This window comes from Lactuca serriola, chromosome 5 (genome assembly GCF_051521515.1).
Source record: "Lactuca serriola cultivar US96UC23 chromosome 5, Lser_US96UC23_V15, whole genome shotgun sequence".
NCBI lineage: Eukaryota > Viridiplantae > Streptophyta > Magnoliopsida > Asterales > Asteraceae > Lactuca > Lactuca serriola.
Window position 1 is genome coordinate 250,493,370 of NC_136412.1, and position 25,707 is coordinate 250,519,076.

The window sequence follows — 25,707 nt, forward strand, 5'->3', positions numbered from 1 at the left end:
CCCGCCAAATCTTGAGGGCAAAAACCACCGCCCCCAGCTCCAAATCATGCGTCGGGTAGTTCGCCTCGTGAGGCTTAAGCTGCCTCGAAGCGTAGGCAATGACATGCCCCCTCTGCATCAGTACCGCGCCCAACCGTGAAATGGACGCGTCGCAGTAAACCATGAAATCCTCTACGCCCTCTAGCAGGGCTAAGATCAGCGCCTTGCACAATCTCTGTCTCAGCGTCTCAAATGCAGCCTACTGCTCGGGTCCCCACCGAAAGACCACGGCTTTCTTCATCAGCCGCGTCAGGGGTACAGCTATCTTGGAGAAATCCTGACTAAATCTCCAATAGTAACCCGCTAATCCTAGGAAACTCTGAATCTCAGATGGAGACTTCGGAACCTCCCATCTCATCACGGCCTCGACCTTGGCCGAATCGACCAGAATCCCGTTCTGGTTGACGAGGTGTCCAAGAAATTGCACCTCGCGCAACCAGAACTCACACTTGGAGAACTTGGCATACAAGCTCTCCCTCCTCAGGGTCTCCAACACCTCCCTCAGATGTTCCTCATGCTCCTCCTGAGTCTTGGAATAAACCAAGATGTCATCGATAAAGACTATCACAGACCGATCCAGCATCGGTCTGCACACGCGGTTCATGAGGTCCATGAATGCGGCAGGAGCGTTGGTGAGCCCAAACGGCATCACCACGAACTCATAGTGGCCATAGCGCGTCCGAAACGCGGTCTTCTGCGTATCCTCCTCCCTGGCCCTCATCTGATGATAACCTGAACGCAAGTCAATCTTAGAGAACCAAGATGCTCCCTGAAGCTGGTCAAAGAGGTCATCAATCCTCGGGAGTGGGTAACGGTTCTTCACTGTTACCTTGTTCAGCTCCCGGTAATCTATACACATCCGATGCGACCCATCCTTCTTTTTCACAAATAGGATCGGGGCTCCCCAAGGCGAACTGCTCAGACAAATAAATCCCTTGTCTAACAGCTCCTGCAGCTGCGTAGACAACTCCTGCATCTCGGGAGGAGCCAACCGATACGGTGCTTTGGCTATCAGAGCCGCACCAGGAACAAGGTCGATCCTGAACTCCACCTGTCGCTCCAGAGGTATCCCAGGTAGCTCCTTCGAGAAAACATCTGCAAAATCTCGAACCACCGGAACCTCGCTCACTGTCGCCTTACCCGGCTCCCGGGTATCCATCACATACGCGACATATCCTGCGCATCCCTGCTGAAGATAGCGCCTAGCCCTCGCTGCTGAACACACACTGGGTCCACCCTGCGGCCTCTCGCCATGAATCACTAACTCTCCCCCGCCTGGGGTCCTGACCCGCACTGGCTGCTGCGCGTAATCTATCACTGCCCCATTATAGCTCAACCAATCCATGCCAATAATCACCTTATTCCCGCACAGCGGAATGGGAACCAAGTCTACCAAGTAGCGCTCTTCAAACAAACGCAGCACGCAATCTCGAAATACCATCGATGCTCGCACCGATCGATCATCAGCAATCTCCACATCCAAAGGGCAGTCTAACTCGCCCGATGACTCATGAAACTTCTTGCTAAGCGCAAGAGAAACAAATGATCGGGACGCACCCGAGTCGAACAACACCTGAACTGGAAGGCCGTTCACATGGAACGATCCTAAAACATATATATATATATATATATATATATATATATATATATATATATATATATATATATATATACTAAGCATATATCAATATCATAACATCATATAATAAAAATAGAGGGAAAGAATCATGCCCGTCACCACATCGGGTGCGGCGCGTGCCTCCTCGGTAGTCAACTAGAATGTTCGGCTCCTCACCACCGGAGCCTCTGCCTTGCCCTGCCGGTCATCCGTGATCCGCAGGGTCGCTGGAGCTGGCGCCTTCACCGGCGCTGAAACTGTCAACTGGGGGCAATTGGCCTTCTTGTGGCCCCTCTGGTTGCAGTGGAAACACAACAACTCAGACGTCTGAATAGCCGAAACTGGAGTAGTACAATCCCTGCTAAAGTGCCCCGCCTTGCCGCACTTGTAGCAGCCTGCTGATCCCATCCTACATGCTCCCTCATGCGTCCTGCCGCATTTCCCGCAGCGGCCGGGTCCTCCTTGGCCTTTCGGCCTCCCATCTGATCCTCTGGGCTTCTTTCCTGAAGCCCCAACCACCTGCCCCGCCTCTGCCTTCCTCTTCCGAATGTGCTCTAAATCAATCTCCCTTTTCCCTTGCCCTGGCGATCATGGCTTCCAGGGTAGGGCAAGCTGAAAAGCTAACATGCTCCCGGATGTCAGCTGGTAGCATATCATGATAACGGGTCCTCCTCATATCCTCGTCACCAGCATACTGGGGCACCAACAAAGCCCTTTCCCGGAACTTGGCGGTGATCTTCGCCATAGTCTCCGTCGTCTGTCACATGTCCAAAAACTCCCTGGCCAACTGTTGAAGCTCGACAGCCGGTGCAAACTCTGCCCTGGACCTGGTCACAAAGTCCGACCAGGTCATAGCCTCAATAGCTGAGGCTCCCAACGAGTCACCCACTGACTCCCACCAATCCCGGGCTCGGTCTCGTAAGCACCCTGTTGCATACCTCACCTTCGACCCATCGGGGTAGAAGCTAGTCAACTGTGCAGACTCGATGTCTGCAATCCATCGCCTGGCAGCAATGGGGTCTTTCACCCCGTGGAAATCCGGCGCACCACTGCCCCTGAAGTCCTTAAAGGACAAGATGCGAGATCCTGACTGGCCAGATGCCATGTCGCTCCTGAATGCCCTGAGGCGATTCTCCATCAACTCGATGATCCCTTCCTTGATCGACCCGAAGATAACGGGAGTCAACTCAAGGATACCCCTGGTGATCTCCAACGCGATGAACTCGCGTAGTCCCTCATCTACCGGCTCGGAACTTGATCCCGAACCTGACCCCTCTCCTGAACCGCCATCTACTGGCCTCGATCGAAGTACCACCATTTTGCAATACATAATAACACACATTAGTGATACTGATATTTCCTGAGGGATCACAACTACTTACAAGTTCCCTGGTCTTATCTTGGCCTTCCTTGGTTCGGGTACGGATCCTCTGCTTTCAGTAGTACGGGCCCATACTACCTTCCACATCTATCCGTACCTTCTTCAAGGACTGCCTCGACTCCACCAGATCCCTTCCACTACGGCTGATCACTACTATACTCATCCTAGGCTTGCCCTAGGGAAATCTCAGACTCCACCCTACCAGGTCCTCAGCTGCTGAAGGCCTTTTAGTAGTGCCAATTAACCATTACCTGAACACTATCACATGCGGTGAGGCTCGGATAATCCTTCGAGTAACAGGTTCACCCCTACAACGGTTAGACTCAAACGAGAGCTGCGCAATAGGGCCAAATCCAGCACTCTAAGATTATTCAACCCTGATCACATGTGACATGACATATTCACCTAATGGCTAACTCCCACCACTCAGAGTCCCACAAAGCACAAAGCAAGCAGCATTCGAACTAAGGGAACAATCTCATTCAACTCTATCGGCTTACAGGAACTGTACTAGCATATAATGTTAAGCTCATACCATCAGGCATAACCTAATCAGGCTATCCTACTTGCTGTCTACTCAATACTAGCATGCAATTCTTATACAGCTGAAACACATAAAGCAGGCACATAAGGCATCACTCCTAGATCCTTAGTCCTATTCTAGCATGCTGTTCTACAAAATCTGATAAACATAACATAAACTTGTATGGGTACTTTGGGGAATACTTACTTGAGCTCGGCCGGTCACGCACATCACACACTTCGTTCTTTCTCGAAACTCTTTTCTCAGTTTTTAGAAAACATTTTCTTTTAGAAAATCTTTTAATCCCTTGATTTGAGTTCAGACACCCCCGAAGGTGTGTCCAAATCCCTCAAACCAGGGCTCTGATACCAATTTGTAACGACCCAATTTTCACATCCAAAAATTTCGTTTTAAAAACATTACTTTAGAAAACATTAATAATTAAAACATTGTTTGATCAAACCATAACACAACATAAACCATGTCTAAAAGCCAGATCATACAACCAATCAAAATATCATAGTATAAATCCCAGAGAATCTCGTAAATGTGGAAACCAGAGAGTGTGTGTGTGACATGCTGCTACCGCGCCGGCTCCTTTCCCCTAGCTGAGGAGGTACCTGAAACCAAAACTAAAAACCGTAAGCACGAAGCTTAGTGAGTTCCCCCATAATACCTCATACCATGCAAGCATATAACAAACAACGTTCAGCTAGGCTTTACGGGCCTTGCCCACACTCGGGAAGATACGGGCCCTGCCCACACTTCGCTAGCCGGGAGATACGGGCCTCGCCCACACTTGTGAAGATACGGGCCCTACCCACACTTTGCTAGCCGAGAGATACGGGCCTCGCCCACACTCTACTATCTGGGAGATACGGGCCTAGCCCACACTCCAACCTCGGAGACATACGGGCCCTGCCTACACTCAACCGCTAACCCATAACATACAAGTATCACACAGACAACAAGTATAAGCAACTCTATCATAGAGACCCATATATCATACTTGACTAAACCCAGAGATACGGGCTCAGCCCACACTCTAGAACTAATATCTCGTATACACGGGTCGGCCTTGGTGCCTTCGACCCGTTCCTACTGGAAAGGAAACTCACCTCGAAATAGCTGCTAATCTGGTCGAGAACTGACTGCCTACTGCTGCTCCGGAAATCCTCCGGCTGCAAATCCCACCACACACTCAGTCAATCACTGCTAACTGTCCATTGGGTAAAATGACCATTTTACCCCTGGTCATGCCATAAGTCAAAGTCAGAGTCAACTTTCAGTTGACCCGGCTCGCCGAGTTGGCTCTCCAACTCGCCGAGTCCCTATCCAAACGACTGACCTGGATCCCGACCCTACTCGTCGAGTTAGGCGACGACTCGACGAGTTCTCCTTCTAAACTGATATTCAAGTCCTTCATCCTACTCGCCAAGTTGTAAGAACAACTCGTCGAGTTCATCTTCATCCGAAGAACACTTGCTGTTGCGACTCGCCGAGTTGTATGAACAACTCGCCGAGTCTGTTCTTGATCTAAGGAGATTGCCTTGAACTCGCCGAGTCAAGGCATTGACTCGCCGAGTCCTCCATGGATGAGTTCAGCTTCTGACCTACTGAGTCACACCCCGTGACTCACTGCTCACTCGACACTACGAAACGGGGACAAACTCGGAGACTCGCGAACAGACTCGTCGAGTCACATGAACGACTCGCCGAGTCGTTGCCATGCACTCACTAAAAACACAGATCTGCTCGATTCCAGTCCATGCCATTCACAGATCTGGACTCCTAGAACACGAATCACACGTAAAGTTTCCAACTTTACGTGTAGATATTCACCAATATGGATTTTAGGGTTCAATATGTACCCAAAAGGGTAGATCTAGGGTCTTCATGCAATAAGGGTCCAAAAAGGCAACAGATCTGAGCTCCTGGAGCTCAACCATGCCTAGATCTAAGGGCCAATCAGCTTATTACGGAATAATTTGCACATACAAACTTGGGGATTGGCTCAAGAATGACTTAAATGAAGTAATGAGCATAACAAGGGGAAAACGGATTATACCTCAAAGGAACTGCTGAAAGAGTACAAAGATGCCTGGATTCCTTCCCTTCCTCTTGATCTACTTCCGCTTTTGCCTCAAAACCTTCAAGAACACACAACAATGACTTCAAACTCTCAATGAACAAGCTTAGAACGAGGGTTAGGAGCTCTGGGGGTGAATGGGGGCTGGCTTGGGGCGGATATGTTGTTTAAATAGGGTGCAAACCCCTGAAACTTAGGGTTTCATCCAACAGCTGTGACTCGCCGAGTCCAGGATATGGACTCGCCGAGTCGACAACTTAAACGTGTCCCGGGTCCCGCATCTACTCGGCGAGTCGGACTTGTGACTCACCGAGTCCAAGGCTAAAAAAGAGAAATACTCAAATAAGATTTACGTACTAGGAACCAGGTGTTATAATAGAATTCAGGAATCAGTAGACTCGGCGAGTCAATTCGCGATTGGAAAGGACTTTGAGCATAAGAACTCGGCGAGTCAATAAGTGGACTCGACGAGTAGGGTTGACCTGGAAGGTTGACTTTGACCAGGACTTTGACTTGGACCAGAGTTGACTTGGTTGACTGTCGGGGGTCAATTAGACTAAGTGTTGCATTGATATTGATAGCTCCGGAAGCTAGTAGTGCAGGAGTCCAGTGAGTGGTCGGGCAGCAGCTAGTGGGATCATTAGCCAGTTCAACCAGTGCAGGTGAGTTTCCCTTTTGTATGAATGGGTCTACGGCCACAATGCCGGCCCATGTAATTTTGAGTAGAAGACCCGGGGGTTAGCCGTAGGCACAGTATGCTAGTATGATATTCGGGACGAGGTCCAATGATAGAGGGCGGGTGCCCAAGGAATGTTTTATGAGATAGTTTATACTTGTTGTCTGCGTGATACTTGTATGTGCCTGGTAGGGAGGTGAGTGTGGGCGCAGTCCCGTATCTCACCAATAGCAGAGTGTGGATGGTGTTCCACATCTCAATAGCAGCAGAGCAGGGGCGAGGCCCAAGTTAGGGAAGGAGTGAGGGTGGGTTGGGCCCGTACCTCACTATCAGAAGGAGTATGGACGGGGTTCCATGACTCATCAGTAGCAGGACAAGGGTGGGGCCCAGAAACAGGCGAGGCCTTAGGACAAGATCCGTTAGTATGTGTTTGGATTATGTGATGTGATGTGATATGTTTACGTGCTATGTTATGTGTTAGTGGGCGAGGCCCTGTGAAAGGCGAGGCCTAAGTGAAACAGATTTGTATCCGAGCGGGGCTCGAAGCCAGGCAGGGCCTGGAGCAGTGGGGCCGTTGTAGCGGGCGAGGCCCGAGGTAGGGGGCGAGGCCCAGGATTGCGGGCGTGGCCCAGTATTTGCAGTATGTGTTAGTTGCAGCTAGATAGAGGGCGTGGCCCAGTATGTGCAGTGTGCAATTATGCGCATGGTATGTGGTAGGGTGGGGAACTCACTAAGCTTCGTGCTTACGGTTTTCAGTTTTGGTTTCAGGTACTTCCGGTAGCGGATGATGGAGCTCGGGATGATTGCATGGCACACACCATAGTTTAGACAGCCTGGGAATGTTTACTCTGATAACGAATATGTATTTTGGAAACTAATACTTTGTTTATGTTTGAAAACGATGAATTTACTTAATGTAATGTTTTATTAAAAGAAATTTTTAGTCTTAAATTTTGGGACGTTACAAGTTGGTATCAGAGCCTTGGTTTGAGGGATTCGGGCATACTCTCAGGTGTGCCTGAACTCAAACTGAGGGGTCGGATAAAAAGTTTTCAAAAGTGAAAAGACAGTTTTGTAAAAAGAATTTTGAGAACAAAAAATAGTTTTAGAAAAGCAAAAAGAATCCAGAAAGAGAAGAATTTTGAAAAAAGAAAAAGGGGTTTGGTGCATGCAATCAGCCAAGCTCAAGTAAGTACCCCAAAATACCCATACAAGTTTATGTTATGATTATCAGCTTTTGTAGAACAGCATGCTAGAATAGGACTAAGGATCTAGGGATGATGCCTTATGTGCCTGTTATTTGTGCTTTTGAGCTGCATGATAGTGCTGATTAGACAGTAGTAGGATAGCCTGTTTAGGTTATGCCTGAGTTTATGAGTTTGTGTTGTATGCTAGTTCAGATTCTTGCTATGTGGATACGATTGCTTGAGTATGTTATGGTTAGATTTTCCCTTGTCCGAATGTTGCTTGCTTTGTGCATTGTGGGATTCTGAGTGATGGGAGTTAGCCATTAGGTGGATACGACACGCCACATGTGATCAGGGTTGAATAATCTCAAAGTGTTGGATTTGGTCCTATTGCGTAGCTCTCGTTTGAGTCCAACCGTTGTAGGAACAAGTCTTTTACTAGAAGGATTATCTGAGCCTCATCACATGTGACGGTATCCAGGTGATGGCTAATTGGCATCCCAAGGAGACCTTCAGCAGCTGAGGACTGGTTTGAGTTGAGTCAGAGGTTCCCCTAAGGTAAGCCTAGGATGAGGTAGTGCTGGGAGCAGTAGAAGTGGTTAAGGGACCTGGTGGAGTCGAAGCAATTCCTGAGGAAAGTACGGATAGATGTGGAAGGTAGTATGGGCCCGTACTACTGAAAGCAGAGGATCCGTACTCGGTTCGGGAAAGGCCGAGTCAAGACCGGGAACCTGGTAAGGTATGGTTGGTCTCGCATCAGTGATGAGTATTCTGATAGTGGTTGTGTTATATGTTTCAGCATGGTGACGTTGCGAGAGAGACCAGCGGGTGGATCAGGCGCCGGAGAGGGATCAGGCTCGGGTTCAGGAGCCGAGCAGCTCGAGGAGCGAATGAGGGAGTTGATATCTGCCGAGGTTGTGCGCAGTATGCTAGATCAGACTCCTGTGATCTTTGGCACGGTCAAGGAGGGTATACTGGAGATTTTGGATGAGAGGCTTGGAGCCTTCCGTACCGAGATGATGGCTTTGCTGGGAGCGCGTACCTTGACATTTTGAGAGTTCAGGGCCTGCGGGGCGCCAGATTATCATGGGGCTAGGGACCCTATTGCTAGCAACAGATGGTTGGCTGATGTTGCCAACGCTTTTCGTACGAGCAAGTGACCCGAGGGGGACAAGGTTAGATTCGCCTCCTGTCTTCTGAAGGACAGAGCGAGGGATTGGTGGGAGGAGATTGGTCATGCTTTGGGGGATGATGTCGCGTTAGACGGGATGACTTGGAGCGATTTCTCGGCCAGGTTCAGGGCGGAGTTTTCGCCGATTATTGAGGTGCAGCAGCTGGCACGAGAGTTTCAGGATTTGACGCAGATTACTGAGACTGTGGCGGAGATCACCGCCAAGTTCAGGGAGAGGGCTCTTCTTGTACCGCAGTATGTCGTGGATGAGGAGATGAAGAAGGCTCGGTACCATGAGATGTTGAGGGATGACATCAGGGAGTTCATGAGCAGATCCAGCTGTAAGACGCTGGAAGATATGATTTCTCGGGCTAGAGAAAGGGAAATTGATTTGGAGCAAATCCGGAAGAGGAAGCCGGATGAGGTTCAGGTAGCTGCGGGTTCGGGCAAAAGGCCCAAGGGATCGGATTTGAGATCAAGGGATCATCAGGACCGTAGCCGGTGCGGAAAGTGTGGCAGGGCGCATGGGGGCGCGTGCAGGAGTGGTAGCGGTGGTGAGTCTGGTTGTTTCAAGTGCGGTCGGACTAGTCATTTCAGCAGGGATTGTACTATTACCACCGCGCAGGGATCAGATTTGATATGTTTTCACTGCAACCAGCGGGGCCACAAGAAGGCCCAGTGTCCCAGTTTGTTCTCGGCAGGACGGGTGATGGCACCCGCCCCTGCAACCTTGAGGATCACGGATGGCCATCAGGGCCGGGTAGAGGCACCTGCAGCAGGGAGCAGGGCTTTTCAGATGACGACCTTGGAAACACGAGCAACACCGGACGTTGCAGGTATGCAATTTCCCATTTTCAGTTCTTTTATTTGTGCATGATTTTATTGTTATGGTTTTGCATCATTATCGGTAAAAGTATGTTATTTTGAGTGGTTGATTGTGATCGAGTTATATGCCATCTGCATACCTTAGATATTTGTATGGTAGATAGGGGATGTGCTCTATTGAAGAAGGTTTCGAAGGATGCAGTAACTGTAGCATGCTTAGGAGGGATTTGGTACGTCTCGCTAGTTCGGAGTGGTATAGTGATTGAGATGGACTGGTTAAATCCCTAGATATGGCGGGCTTGGGTTCCTCAGTAGATGGGTTATGGAATGGTGGCAAAGATCGGGATCTCTTTTGAGTTTTGAGCAGCAAGGGGTAAGCTGGATCGAAGTGGGGGCGAATCCTCCGGGTGTGCCCAGAGAGGAGCACACAGACCCAGAATGAGTACGTGACCTCAGAGAAGGAAAAGAAGTAGTTCAACATTTGATGGTTTGAGGGTTCAGGATTGGGAGTTTGAGAAACTCCCCGGCAGCTAGCGCGTACAATGGTGATGGTTAGTACGTGGATGGGAATTCAGGTTGTGAATCGCCCGAAGGACTCGTGGGAGTCGGAATAAGGATCTTGAGGGCAAGTGGCACATGGGTGCCTTTGTATTAGCAGACAGTGGTAGGAAGTGATGTAAGACTACGGGGCAGCCGTAGCATTTACTAACAGTCAGCAATGGATGGTGATGTAAGACTATGGGTAAGCCGTAGCATTCCTTAGTAGTTTCGTTAGCGGAGTTGGGGCGAGGCCCTTATCTCCCAGTGATCAGGTAGGGATCAGGAAGGGGTAGTGAATGAGGATGTTAGGGAGTCGCCTGTATAGCCCTAGAAAGGTGAGACCTTGGGAGAGGCCGCTCCAGGATATAGTTGGGTGAGACCCGTGGGCGGGGCCCGTATGAGATTAGCAGTGTAGATGAGACCTGAGAGTAGGGTTGCTCGATAGTATGGTTGGGTGAGACCCGTGGGCGAGGCCCGAGCGAGAGTGGTTAGACTAGTGCGACTAGGAAGTTAGAGGCGGGTGGGACCCGTGGGCGAGGCCCGTGAGTTTAGCAGCACAGGTGAGACCTGGTAAGGACCTTAGTGTCGAGATAGGGGATCGAGGATCCCGGGATTGTGGCGCCGGAATGGCACGATAAATTGAGCAGTGATAGGTGGTCGAAGTTCCTTTGGAATTCGCTGAGAGCGACTAGGAGTTATGATGGGTCAGCGATCGGTGGGAGCCGGTAACCCAGACATTGATAGCTTGGTAGGGACCAGGGTGGTCTCAGTACATCCGGAAGTCAGATGAGGAACAGCAGAATTGCCAGTCAGTGTCAGTGCGAGTATGCAGTGTATGGCGGGAATTCAGTTGGTTGATCGAGAGGTGCTCGGCACCAAGTCATAGCAGAGAGGAGTGTCAGTGGTTACTGACAGTGATGACCCGTGCTGGTAGTAGCAGGAGTAATGGAGTTGGTGATGGATAGGACCTTCACAGCGACAGAGGAAATAGTTAGTTTTGGAAGAGTTGCCTTAGGGAGGCAATGAAATCGCGCAAGGAAAGGAGGGGTGAACCCCTATCGGTTCAGTGCGGTATTCAGAGGGTACCAGAAGGATTGTCGATGAGTAAGTTGTGTACCAGGATGTTCAGGCTCAGGGTTGACCCGAGGTGATTATCTGCAAAGATTGATGTTAGTCGGAATAATTGTTGGGATATTGAAAGTAGACCGCAGGCGGTGGGCCATTGCAAACTTCGAGGACGAAGTTTAGTTTAAGTGGGGGAGAGTTGTAACACCCAAAGTTTTGAAAGCCAAGAAAGTAAAGGAAACCCAAAAATTAAGGGGGACTCGGCGAGTCTAAGGAGGAACTCGACGAGTCCAAGCGGGATCCGAGTCGAGGAGTAATTGACCAACTCGGCGAGTCGGCCAAGGCGACTCGGCGAGTAGGGTCTGTGCGAGGAAAACCCTAAATCCGGGGCTTGGAGCCTATTTAAACGTCTCATTCTTCTTCCTAGGGCTCCTTTACTGCCTCTCCAACCCAGAATACGAACCTTAAACCGCCATTGTTGCTTATTCAAGCTCTTTTCCATTTTGAGGCTGATTTGAAGGAAGAAGGAGGGAAGGAATCATTGAGGCTTCAAGGAACTGCAGCAAATCCAAAGTTGAAGGACCTTTCAGAGCACCTGAAGGTAATAAGTCGCTTCCTTCATCCAGATCTACTTTGGTTATGAGTTTTGGGGCTTTTAAGCCATATTTAAGATCAATCTCGAGCTTGAGGTCCAGATCTGAGGTTGCTACCTCGGATCCATTCTTGTTTTGGTTTAGAATCCCGTAAAGTATCAGCCATTGAGTGGATTATGGAGCCTCTTGGTCTTAAACCTTAGTTTATGGTGCATTTTGCCTAGATCTCCTTCTCTACACGTAAAGTTTGCAACTTTACGTGAGGAGTAGGCTTGGGAAGGGTAGATCTACAGTTTGGAGTCCCTGCATGACTCGAAAGTCCTCTGCATATATGTGGAACCAAGTGGACTCGGCGAGTCCTTCGAGTGGACTCGGCGAGTAGCTTGAAGATGAGGAGGAACTCGACGAGTGGGATGAACAACTCGTCGAGTCGGATGAAGATGGGCATGAACTCGGCGAGTCGGATGAACAACTCAGCGAGTTGGTTGAAGATTGCCTTGTGCTCGGCGAGACTGTTCATAGACTCGACGAGTTAGGTCGCGTGGTCCCAAACCCTTCAAGTTAAGACTCGAATCAGCGAGTCGAGCCAGGACTCAGTGAGTGGGACAGGACAGAATTCGGGAATCAGTAGACTCGGCGAGTCAGGGGATGACTCGGCGAGTCAAGTCGCGATTGGAAAGGACTTTGAGCATAAGAACTCGGCGAGTCAGTAAGTGGACTCGGCGAGTAGGGTTGACCTGGAAGGTTGACTTTGACTAGGACTTTGACTTGGACCAGAGTTGACTTGGTTGACTGTCGGGGGTCAGTTAGACTAAGTGTTGCATTGATATTGATAGCTCAGGAAGCTAGTAGAGCAGGAGTCCAGTGAGTGGTCGGGCAGCAGCTAGTGGGATCATCAGCCAGTTCAGCCAGTGCAGGTGAGTTTCCCTTTTGTATGAATGGGTCTACGGCCACAATGTCGGCCAATGTAATTATGAGTAGAAGACCCGGGGGTTAGCCCTAGGCACAGTATGCTAGTATGATATTCGGGACGAGGTCCAATGATAGAGGGCGGGTGCCCAAGGAATGTTTTATGAGATAGTTTATACTTGTTGTCTGTGCGATACTTATATGTGCCTGGTAGGGAGGCGAGTGTGGGCGCGGTCCCGTATCTCACCAATAGCAGAGTGTGGATGGTGTTCCACATCTCAGTAGCAGCAGAGCAGGGGCGAGGCCCAAGTTAGGGAAGGAGTGAGGGTGAGCTGGGCCCGTACTTCACTATCAGCAGGAGTATGGACGGGGTTCCATGACTCATCAGTAGCAGGACAGGGGCGGGGCCCAGAAATAGGCGAGGCCTTAGGACAAGATCCGTTAGTATGTGTTTGGATTATGTGATGTGATGTGATATGTTTACGTGCTATGTTATGTGTTAGTGGGCGAGGCCCTGTGACAGGCGAGGCCTAAGTGAAACATATCTGTATCTGAGCAGGGCTCGAAGCCAGGCGGGGCCTGGAGCGGCGGGGCCGTTGTAGCGGGCGAGGCCCGAGGTAGGGGGCGAGGCCCAGGATAGCGGGCGTGGCCCAGTATGTGCAGTGTGCAGTTATGCGCATGGTATGTGGTAGGGTGGGGAACTCACTAAGCTTCATGCTTATGGTTTTCAGTTTTGGTTTCAGGTACTTTAGGTAGCGGATGATGGAGCTCGGGATGATCGCATGGCACACACCATAGTTTAGACAGCCTGGGAATGTTTACTCTGATAACGAATATGTATTTTGGAAACTAATATTGTGTTTATGTTTGAAAACGATGAATTTACTTAACGTAATGTTTTATTAAAAGAAATTTTTAGTCTTAAATTTTGGGACGTTACACCTACTAAGGGTAAGACCAACTTATCTTATATATATATATATATATATATATATATATATATATATATATATATATATATATATATATATATATATATATATATATATATACTTATAATATTATAAAGTATAAGAGTTGAATTTTAATTTTTAAAACTCTAGAGTTTGGAATTAAAGTTTCAATGGTGAGACTTTACAAATTCCAAAATTTGAGGGCAAGTCTTGAAACTTGTGAAAACTCTTGGTTTCCATAACTTATGAGTTAATGTTGGTTTTATGAAAAGACTCTTGATTTTCCATAACTTGATGACAAGTTATGGAGTTCATTAAAACATTTATGATAAGACTTTTCATGTTCCATAACTTGAGGACAAGTTATGGAACCCATTAAAGAGCATTTAGATCAATTTTAACAAGGAAAATTATCATATAATTTTTTTTAATCATGATCTAAACTAACTCATAAGGTAAAATAGTTTCAAATCAAATGATACAAGTAATTGGCTTAACATATAAACTAACAACTATCATAGGAATCTTGACAACTATCTTTTGATGACTCTTGGAATTCATAACTTATGAGTTTAATGTTATTTGAATGGATGAGACTTTTTATTTTCCATAACTTGAGGACAAGTTATGGAGGTTATTAAAAGTCATTTAGATCAATTTTCAACAACTAAAATTATCATATGATTCTAGATTGATCTAGCTAAACTCATAAACAAGATAATATCAAGTCAACAATTTGCAAAGAACTTTGTTTATCATATAAATCAATAATTATCTTAAATCTTTGACAATTATCTTGTAATTGGATGAGGATGATCACTACAATATCAGAAAAAATAGATTTTATGATTCAAAACAGTTTGTGGTAATAATCCTAATCCAATTCTGGCCAGAAACCTTGAATTTTTGCAACCAAAGCCTACAACTCGTCGAGTGCATGAACTGACTCATTGATTTGCTCTGTTACTGAGTGGACTCGGCGATTTCATCAGTCAGAGGCCAAAAAATCGATTTTTTCAACTTTCAAAAACAACAAGCATCAAGTATAACATAAACAAATCGTAATATCTGATACCACTGTTGGGTTTTGAGCACTATAACACTCATATGGTGCACATGCAACCCTAAATGCTTTGGATCTATGTTTTCTCTAATTATACATGCATATTTTCAATTTTCCAAAGCATATATCCTAACTAGCATACAAATTGTCAAATGAACAACACAACTGGTTAGATAACTTACCTCTTAGAAAGACTTGTAGTTCTTGACCTTTGAAAGCTTTAGCACCTCAAGTGTGATGCCTCTAATGGTTCACAAACACCAATACGCAAGATGAGGCTTGAGAGAATAAGTTACTTAGCACAAAATCAATACACACTCTCCAAGAATGTTGTGGCAACTGATTTTGGTTCTAGGGGGTTTATTTATAGTGTAGCAAATGCTAGGGTTACACCTTGTAAACCCTAATGACCTTTCATATTACTTAGGCTCCATGGGTTAACGTCCATGGATTATCTCATTGGTTTAGCCAATCCTAAATAACCATTGATCATTAGCCCACACTATAAGAATCATTGATTTACACAATCAATCCCCATATATTTAATAAGTCTCTTTTGATCATAAAATTAATTCCAAATTAATTCTTGACCAATACTAATTAAATAATATGAGTTCATATTAATATATTATACTTATAATATATTAATAAATCATAAATAACCTTATTCTCAAAAGTCTATCCTATCAAATTGCACCGGTGAAGGCAACCCAAAAGGACCATGCTACAATCGGGTCAAGTACATCCCAATTATAGTTATGGGCTTAGACACCAAATCCAACAGGCATCAACTGCATTCTTTGGTTTAATCATTGAGACGAAGTTTACAAACATGCATAAGTTATTGTTGACTCTGATACGAGTGAGAATCCCAGAATTTACATCTCCAATGATTTGAGATTCAGGATGATCTCGAAGAATTCTTTGATTAGAACATTTATTCATATTACTTTGAATAGAGTCTTCATTATTGGATGGTTCAGCTTCTTCAGGGACGACAGGATGATCTTTAGAGATAGGTTGTGAGTTGATGATTTGATCAACATTGGGAACAACACACTCCATGTCACTTGACAAGAATTCAGGAACATGGTATGAAGGATTATAAGTAAGTTCCTTAAGAATTGATGAAGGATGATAAACCCTATCATGAATGAACGATTCTTCATCGAAGGTGACATGATTTGTTTCCTCAATAGTTTTCCTTGAAAGATTGGATATCCTGAAAGCCTTGGATATGCTAGAATAACCTAGAAACACTCCTTCATCAGCTTTAGCTTCAAACTTCGAGCGCCGATCTCTTTGATTTGATATGTAACAAACACATGAAAATAAAGAGATGTCCGATTTCCTTCCCTTTAGTAGCTCATAAGTAGTTTTCCCATGATACTTAACAATAATGGACCAATTTTTGGTATAACATGTTGTATTGACAGATTCACTCCAAAATTACAAATAAAGAGCACCTTCAACGACCATAGTTCTTCCAGCTTCAATGAGAGTTTAGTTTCTTATCTATACAGTACCATTTTGTTGGGGAGTTCTAACAGTAGAGAAGTTTTGAGAAATTCTTGATATTAAGCAGAAGTCTTCTAGGGAGGAGTTTCTAAATTCAGTTCCATGATCACTACATAACTGTCTGGCTTTATGATCATAGAGAACTTCTCATTTCTTGATGAGAGCAATGATTTCATCAGTGTCATGACTCTTCTTTCTTAAAAAGAATACCCACGTAAACCTTGAAAATTCATCCACAATGACAAGGGTGTGTTTCTTCCCAACTCTAGAGTTAACCGGAATTGGTGCAAAAAGATCTATGTGAAGAAGATGAAGAGGTCTGGTAATGGAAGAGCCAGACTTTGGTTTGAAGGAAGACTTGGTTTTCTTTCCCTTTTCACATGTTGAGCACATCTTATCCTTGACAAACTGCATCTTATGAATTCCTCTTACAAGCTGATCCCCTAAGATCTGCGAAATTCAAATGTGATAGCCTCTTATGCCACAACCAATTTAGATGAGACTAAGCACAAGAAAAAAGGCAATGGCGAAGAGAATTGTCAGTAGAAAACATATCCAAAACATAAATTTCATTTTTTCAGTTTGTAGTTAGAATAGTGACATTCTTTTGATCAACATCCTTTCCTTCTCTCTTGTTGAAGAGGACTTCATAGCCAGCGTCACATAGTTAGCTGATTGAAATGAGATTATGTTGAAGACCTTTCAAATAAGAGACATTCTTGAAAACAACATAATTGCACTTGACGGATCCATATCTCGTTGTAGCTCCCTTGCCATTATTTCCATATGTAAGAGTTAGATCATCCTTCTTTATGAAATCTTCCAGAAGAGACTTGAATCATATCATATGTCTTGAGCAACCACTCTCTAACTACCAAATATGTTCTTTACCCTAAAACTAAACTATTCAATAAGCCCTGATACAAAAAAACAAAAAAATACACACAGAATATACACTGACCCATTTTGCAATGGTTCACTCAAGAAAAGATATTATAACAATCATCAGGGAGATAGCTCAATGAGTTTCCCTTTTTGATCCACTTATCATTATGAGTCATGATGTTGTCAGCACGAAGGGCGTTCTTTTCAAAAGTGCACTTGCTGACTTTGTGAGAAGCATTGCCACATCGATAACAAACATTGATTCCAAGATTCTTTCCTTTAACAATAGATTTCGATTTCTTTTTAACTGTTGAATCCAAAGAACTTTGACAATTCGATTTAAGGGATCTTGTTTTAGTTCTGGAACAAGGAATATAATCGAAGGTATGCTCAGAAGATACCTCGTCATGACTCTCACGAATCATATAAGAGTCATCAGAAGTAGAGGACTTTGATTGATCTTCAGGTTCAGAATTCCTAACGGAGCATTGAGGAAAAATGATAAGAATTTTGCTTACCAAATGAACTTCACCATTACATATAGGAAATTTTAACAAAATCTTAGTAGAGGGAAGAACATATTCACGGTGAGAAGGTTGATAAAAGGGATCAAGAGCAGATAATTGATAAACACATTTGGTGATACTGTTAAAATCAGTGGAGCATAGAGTATCAATTAAAGTTTGATTTATAAAATACGAACTCACAAATCTATTCTTAAAATCTTCTTTTAAACATTCAACTTTATATAAGGTTTTTTTAGTCTCAACAACTTTGGTTAAAGAAACAGCACCTTCTATATTGCATCCAAGATTTTTCTCACACTGATCTGGAATCTGAGCATTAGTAATTATTGTGACATTAAAGTGAGAAGAAGACCGGTTTTTCAAAATGAGTTGAATGCATCTAGCATGAGCAACAACTTTTTCTTTTTTAGTGTGAAGAAAATTATTGGTTAGCGAGATACATGTGTTTTCCTTTTTTAATACAGAAAGAGATTTTTCGACAAAAGAGAATTTTCTTTTAGTTTCTTTAACTCAAAGTTGAGAGAAGATCTTTCTTTATTTGAGACTAATAAATCGCAATTTAAGTGATCAATCATGTCATCTTTTTCGATGTTTTCAACAAAAGAGTAATAAAGATCTAGTCGAGTCTGGTAAACCAGTCTTGTCTCGGAATAGAGATGATCAACAAAGTACTCAAAATATGGAAAAGTAATAAATAATAAGTATGAACACTTGTAAAGTAATTTAAGAATAAGAAGAATGTAAGAGATATTGATTGACTGAATGATTCTTGATTATAGTGAAAAACTGTCGTCAATAGTCAAACCTGAAACAAAATAGTCATTTTAACGATTAGATAAAACAATGAACCAATGGATAAATCAATGAACTGCATGTGTTATAATGCAATCTTGTTACGATTCATAGTTGCGAACACAATTTCGTTGCGATTGTTCCGATATGGGTCGTTCCGATGCAATCCTATGTGGTCCGTACCAATGCAATCCAACAATGATCATTCCAATGTGATCGCAATAATCGTTCTAAAGTACATCATTCCAACGAGTTGCGAACAATTGAAAATGAACTGTAACTTCTTATCTGATGCAATCCAACCCAATGCAATAGTTCCAAAGTATTGCATTACAACTAGTTGCGATCGATCACAATTGAACAATAACATACTATCGTTGCGAAAGTGCATTCGCATCCAGTATTCTGAAATCTCATTCACATTCACATCGCTTCAAATTGCAAATTCAATATTAGTCTGAGACCAACTAAACTCCGAAAGTTTTGTTCCAAGACTTACTTATTCCAAAATTGTTTTGTTTCGATTTCAAACCAATTCCGAAATCAATTTATCCCTTACTTAAATTTTGAATAAACTTAAGCAAGTGTGTAGTACACACCTCCTTACTTGTTTAATATTCATCAAGATTGATTTTGGTCAACAAGTCAATCCATTACACTTAAATACACTTAGTGAATCAATTCACCAACACTTCATTACTGCATAAGTTTGGAAATTTACTAATAAAATGGCATAAAATCAACAAACCAGGCGTCAAAACAAAAATAATAATCGGCCATGAATATTCATAGGAAGTAACACAGATTTTAGACTTTGAAAGTAAAAAAGATGAAAATGCAAACCTTACCTACATGATGTGATATGTTTTTAACCCTATTTCCCCGGCTATCAATATAGACGCTAAGATTTGGTAGGCATCCATGGTAGAAACTGCGAACCAATTGTATCAATATCATTCAATAATCACAAAAAGAAATAAAAAGTATGTTCATGAATGATGAACTTGCAATGGAAAACCAAAACAAGCGTCACAATTCTTTTTACAAAAAAACATAGATGGCTTCGATCTATATTTGGCAGCTTTATCAATCCATTTTCTTAATGTGCCTCACAAAGAACGTATATAGTTAACCCTGCTCCATCTATTTTCGTTGTCATCTTTATAGCATCTCAAAACATGCACAAACTCAATAAGTTTAAACCACACATCTAAACACATCTGATTGATTCTTGGATGTGTAAATAAGAATGTAGATGACTAATGACCGAGAAAAGAAACGTCGATAGAGGTAGAAGTAGCCATCAATTTTAAACATGGATAAATCCTTGATTTCTTGCCTTGGAATTCAAAGTTCATGGCTGATTTTTTGGGATATATATGATTGATGGTTACCTAAAAGATTGATTGGGATAATCTATACTTAAAATAGAGGATTGTTATAATATACTTAAAATAGAGGATTGTTATAACATGCGGGGAAAAAAGGCTATAAGAAACCAAAATGAGCGAGTTTTAAAGGCTATAAGGGAATTTTTGGCATTTCACTTAAAAAAGTTGGGGTATGGGGAAGGGATCAAATGAAGCCACATGGAAAAAATGTACCTTTTTATTAGATAGGTAGATTACCTTTTACAAAAACATTGATAAAAACGTCTCCAAAATGTAAGTGTATGATACTTGCCATAATTGTATATATTTTATAATTATAAATACTAGGTGTGAAACTCGTGTATTACACGAGTCGATTTAAATAAAAAATAATAAAATAAACATTAAAGTGTAAACAAAAAATATTTTTTAATGTACAACTTTAAAATAATAAAAGAAGAAACATATTTATTGTAATTTAATATCATATATATATATATATATATATATATATATATATATATATATATATATACTAATAAAAGAGTAGTTTTTTTGCCAAGTGTCATAATATTAGAACTCCTAATTAATATGATGTCACTTGTCATTCTATTAATTCTCTATTTTAAATTCATTAAACCTCCTAATTAATGTGATGTTATTTGTCAATTTATTTATTCTTTATTTTAAATTTTAAATTTTATATTATTGTTTTTATTAGTTCACAAATAAAAAGAGTCTAATATGTATGATAAATTAATTTCACATATTTATTTGAATCAATAATTATAATTTTACATAACTAATAAAAAAATCTCTTAATTAATAATGTATTTAAAATTTTATAAAATAATTGATTCATAATTTTGAATTTTTTACTATGAATATTTAATTAATTTTGTAACCGTGGTTTCCACGGGTTATAAACTAGTATATATATATATATATATATATATATATATATATATATATATATATATATATATATACATATATATATATATGTATATATATATATATATTCTAATAAAAAAATAAGTTTAATCTCCTATTGACAAGTGTCATATAATTAGAGCTCCTCATTAATGTTATATATCACAAATTATGGCATTTGTCAACCTATTAATTATCCAATTTAATTTTCAAATTTTAAATTTCCACTATAGTTACTCTAATTAATAATTGATTCTCCATTTTAAATTTAAAATTTTAAATTTTCCATTCTAATTATATTAAATTCATAACATTATATTGAAAAATAAAATAAAATTAATACAGATTATAAGGTGATATAACCTCAAGTATTTATTTAAATCAACAATTATAATTTTTTATAACAAAAAACTATCTCTTAAGTAATAATTAATTAATAATTTTAATTTTTAATATGAAAATTTAATTAATTCTATAACCGTGTTTCTCACGGGTTATAAACTAGTGTGTGTGTGTGTATATATATATATATATATATATATATATATATATATATATATATATAATGTTTAATACTTTACATATATAACTATATATGATTTTAATTTTAAAAATTGAAACAAACTAAAAATTGACAAGTGGATAATATTTATTTCAAAAAATACCACAAAATGACAAGTGTCAAAACTCATGAGAGATTGACATGTAGCAAAAATACCTTGATTTATTAACGAGGAGGAGATCGATAGAATCAAGTATTGAGGTAGATATACAACAAGTGGAAAAATGAATTAAAATTATTGGTTTAGGATTTACTAGCTGTGGAAATGTTTAGCATATGTTTCGGTTGAATGGAATAGTTCGAAATTTGTTACGCCATCAACGTGTCTCCCGTTCCTTTCATATTATTATGAGTTTCACTTTAATTGCCTCCATACTCGCACAATATGTGAAGTATATAAATCCGAACTCGTATAATTCATTACATTCCAACAAACTCATCAAAAAACTCTCATGACCTCGTATAGCAACATGGGAAATTGGCGTATTATGATCTCACTTGTTCTTGCTGTATCAATAGCAAATATTCTACATTATTCATGCGTAGACGCCCACAGCGAACCAGAAGACTACGTACTCATGCATAGCTGTATACGAAAAGCATTTGGCTTGGAACCTCTGTGTTGGGATCGTAAACTAGCAGAAGTTGCCCAAAATTGGGCCGATCAAAGGAAAGATTGTAATTTGATACACAATAACAGTCCGTATGGTGAAAATATGGGTATGGGGCCAGATCTTAATGCTTTATGGGCGACTCAGATGTGGATTGACGAGAAAAGAGATTATGACTACGATTCAAACACATGTAAAGAAGGAAAGATGTGTGGCCATTATACACAAGTGGTTTGGGCAAATTCAAAAAGAATTGGATGTGGTAGGACTAAATGCGATAACGGTTGGGCCTACGTGGTTGTTTGCAATTATGACCCTCCAGGGAACTATGCTGGCGAGAAGCCTTACTGATTGTGTAATTCTTTATTCATTTTCCCAAGCATGTACTTTCTTTTTTATAACCCATGTAATTTTGTCACGAAAACAAACTCTCAATATATGACTACATATGGGTTGTCTAATAAGGTTCCTAGGACTCGATGGATGGAAAGAAAGCGTTCAGGTACGTAATTAATAAATCGTGCCATTCAAATATACAAATGCCCTTGTATTTTAATTTGTTTTAAACTAGTATTTAACAACCGTATTTCATAAGCTAATGCTTGTGATACTACATTAACTCATGACCAAATATGCAGAAAAAAGTATGTATGTTATTTTGTTAACTATCAATAAAACAATTGCATCGAATTATTTTACACAAAAAGAATTGTATTTCAGATTACTGTTGAATTAATGACTTGGACATGTTAGTCTTCAACTTTATAATAGAATCAGTAAGAAGAGTTGGTTAAGTTAGTTATGACGTCACTCTCCAGTTAGTTAGCTCATTTATATATCTTTGCTTCTATGTAGTTCTTAGTAAGAAATGATGATGATTTTCTTCGTTCACTCTTGATTTCTCTCTCAAACTTTGAAACACGACAGGTGAGATTATAGTGTCCGATGGAAGGAGGGATGGAAATAGAGGGTTTAATTTACGATGAAGACGATCTGATGTTGAAGATATAAAGAGAACCAACGATGATGATGAGGTTGTGGTGCGGTGGTTGGTTGGCTATGACATAGAAGGGGTGCTGGTGAGGTTGTCGGCACCGTCATGGTGGTTTGGTGGATTGTGGCGTGCGTTAGGGTTACAGAGAAAAATGAGATTTTGAAACTGAATCTTGATTATTTCAGTAGTCATGAGTTTGATTCAGTGCAAATATCGAGTTTAGTGGGTAGGTGTCCACCAATTTTGATTATGAGTGTTAAGAACGTAACCACTGATTTTGATTAAAAGTAATAAGAACTAGTTGAAACTTGAAACCAAGCTGCAGGTGAAGTAAGTTGAGGGGAGGAAGAAGGGGCCTCGATAAACATAGGTGAACCTGTTTATAGTCATAAACTTTAACCTTTTCATGATCAAAGTCCACATCAACACCAAGTTATCAGATGACCCTTTCAAATTTTACAAAATGGCAACATAGATTGTTTGACTTTAATGATTTAGAATATCAAAAAAAAATAGTTTAGGGATCAATTAAAGCCAAAACAAAAAAGCCAAAACAAAGAGTTTGTAGGGTTTTAAAAACAATAACTCATATATTTCAACATATAAATACTACAATATTTCACCCTATAAAATAGATTATGCTTTAACGTAGAAGTGTTTATTACCGGATTAACTTATATAAGATATAAAATAACCGAAATAGACATCTACCATTTGACTTTTTTGTTATTTAAATTAAAAGTAAAGTTGTAATTTAGTTTTCACCGGTAAGATGGGGTTTCTAATAAGTTAAAAAAAAATAATAAATAAATAAATAAATAAATAAATAAATTATTCCAGGTATCACACCAGAATAAATAGAAGAGTAAATTACTAAAACCATCTCTATGGTTTAGTTAAAATTACACGTTTGATTCCTAACTTTTATTTTGCATTCGGATCGTCCCTCTGGTTTGATTTTGTTGCGTTTTTCGTCCCTAAAATTTGGTCAAAATTGCACGTTTGGTCCAAAAATCAAACCATAGGGACGATCCTAGTGCAAAAAAAAAAGTTAGGGACCAAACATGCAATTTTGATCAAACCATAGGGACGATTTCAATAATTTACTCTAAATAGAAATTTACTTTTGCAATCCAAACACTTTACGGGTACTAACCCAAAATAAGATAATAAACACTTTAAACATGCAATCCCAAACACCCCTAATTCATGTCATTCATGTAAGGGGATTAGTGGTTTTATTTTTTGTAAAAAGAATGAGAAGCGTTTTCATGTCTTTTGCATACATCTGGGGCCCAGATGTACACCATTGTAGTTTTTTTCTTTTACCAAAATCCAGCATTGCAATGAACCATTGTGATAGATTTCAAACATTTAAGCCCGGTTTATGGTTTATTGCAATGGCATAATAGGACATAACAAGATAGCCTTGTACTACATTTTCCGAATGAGAATGAAACTCATGTCAATATGATAAGTGGGAATGGGACTCAATGTCTGTAGTACAAATGCATAAATAAGTCACAACTCAGAGGTGATCTTTGGCACCCCCCCAAAAAAATGGCAGAATTTCTCCAACATAAATCGCATCAGAATTTAACGTTTTAGACCATGACAAGATATAGCACGGAAGGAAAGTTACAAATGCATATCATCACCAGATCCTTGAGTCATCTTCTACATTTTCTTTTTCAATCCTTCTTCAATGGAGTTTGAGGTTCATGGGCATTCCATTGTACTAACATCCATACTATCGATGTGCCTGTTTGGAAGGGAGATATCAGAAGAAGGCAATCACTCCAATCACATATAATTCGTTCATTTCATCTAAAAAGATACAAAAGGAATAATAATATTATGAGATTAATACCTGCAAAGACACCAACAGTTGCAAGATTCCCAATGGCCATGGTGTGGTAGATCAAGTATTCTGTTAAAAAGTGACCAAGCGCATAGATGAAGGATAAAAATGTTGCAAGATAAAGCGGTTTGTTGTCGAGGTTTAATGCACAGAGGAAACACATAGTGCAAGTAAGAAGCGTCCAAACCCCAAATGTTCGCCCATGAATTTCAGACACTGCATACGAAACAAAAGGTTCGTTCATATTAGAAGTAAAACCTGATAATTGTGGAGTAAAGCTAATTGATTTCAGATAAAGACGTCGAGAAGTCAACAAATGTAGCTACAATTTCGCAACCGAGGGTTCCAGGATCTTAATTGGTAGGTCAGTTTTAGATTCGATCAATGTGGTTGAGAATTGAAGTATGAAAAAGTTCGATTGACTTCATATGCTTAAGATTCAACATGGACCCAAGACTCTGACGATTGCTAAAGCATAATGATTTATAGCAAATTGATGTAAATTAGTAAAAAGGAAAGGGGACCAACTGGTGGTTTGAGAGAAGACGGCGCGGCGGAGAGCCCAAATGTCGAAGAAACCAAACCATACAGAGGCCAAGCGAAGTGAACCTACCAACATCAACCACCATCCCAAGGCTTTCATCTTCTCCGAAGTTCTCTTGGGTTTGGTGGTATCAGATCCACTTCGTTACAAGTAGTATAAGTGGATCGGCTCTGGTCTACCAACTCTGGTTACACTTTCTTTGCTTACTTAACCTTAAACACTCACCCAAGCATTAGATAAATTAATAAATTACCAAAAAAAAAACAAAAAGTAAATAAATAAATGACAAAACTGCAAATTTAGTCCCTGTGGTATTCAAAAAACTTTGGATGGGGTCCAAAAACTTTTTCACTTGCATGGAAGGTCCAAAATCAAAACATTTCCTTGATTTTGGTCCAAAAAATCTTGAAAAGACGATTATGCCCTTTTCATTCTCTTTTTGTATTTTTTTTATATTTTCTTTAATAATTTATTAATC

General features: G+C 41.2%; 2 protein-coding genes across 2 annotated transcripts; one reads left to right on the forward strand and one right to left on the reverse strand.

Annotated features, from left to right (window-relative positions):
• The first annotated feature begins 21,611 nt into the window (after window positions 1-21,611).
• Window positions 21,612-22,369, forward strand: LOC145051555 (pathogenesis-related protein 1A-like). The gene has a single exon (XM_078999472.1). It carries the CDS (start codon window positions 21,672-21,674, stop codon window positions 22,179-22,181), a length of 510 nt encoding a protein of 169 aa, XP_078855598.1. The 5' UTR covers window positions 21,612-21,671; the 3' UTR covers window positions 22,182-22,369.
• Window positions 22,370-24,272: 1,903 nt separating this feature from the next.
• On the reverse strand, window positions 24,273-25,426 carry ERG28 (ergosterol biosynthesis protein). Its single transcript, XM_079002122.1, has 3 exons — window positions 25,214-25,426; window positions 24,695-24,901; window positions 24,273-24,586 (listed from the first exon to the last, which is right to left on the reverse strand). The coding sequence occupies exons 1-3, from the start codon at window positions 25,326-25,328 to the stop codon at window positions 24,516-24,518; spliced, it is 393 nt and encodes a 130-aa protein (XP_078858248.1). The 5' UTR covers window positions 25,329-25,426; the 3' UTR covers window positions 24,273-24,515.
• Between the last annotated feature and the right edge of the window lie 281 nt (window positions 25,427-25,707).

Coding starts and splice junctions, on each gene's coding strand:
- LOC145051555 (XM_078999472.1), top strand. CDS start 21,672: ATGACCTCGTATAGCAACATGGGAAATTGGCGTATTATGATCTCACTT.
- ERG28 (XM_079002122.1), bottom strand. CDS start 25,328: ATGAAAGCCTTGGGATGGTGGTTGATGTTGGTAGGTTCACTTCGCTTG. Junction 24,902..25,213: donor CGTCTTCTCTCAAACCACCA/GTTGGTCCCCTT, acceptor TTTCGTATGCAG/TGTCTGAAATTCATGGGCGA. Junction 24,587..24,694: donor AACTGTTGGTGTCTTTGCAG/GTATTAATCTCA, acceptor CCTTCCAAACAG/GCACATCGATAGTATGGATG.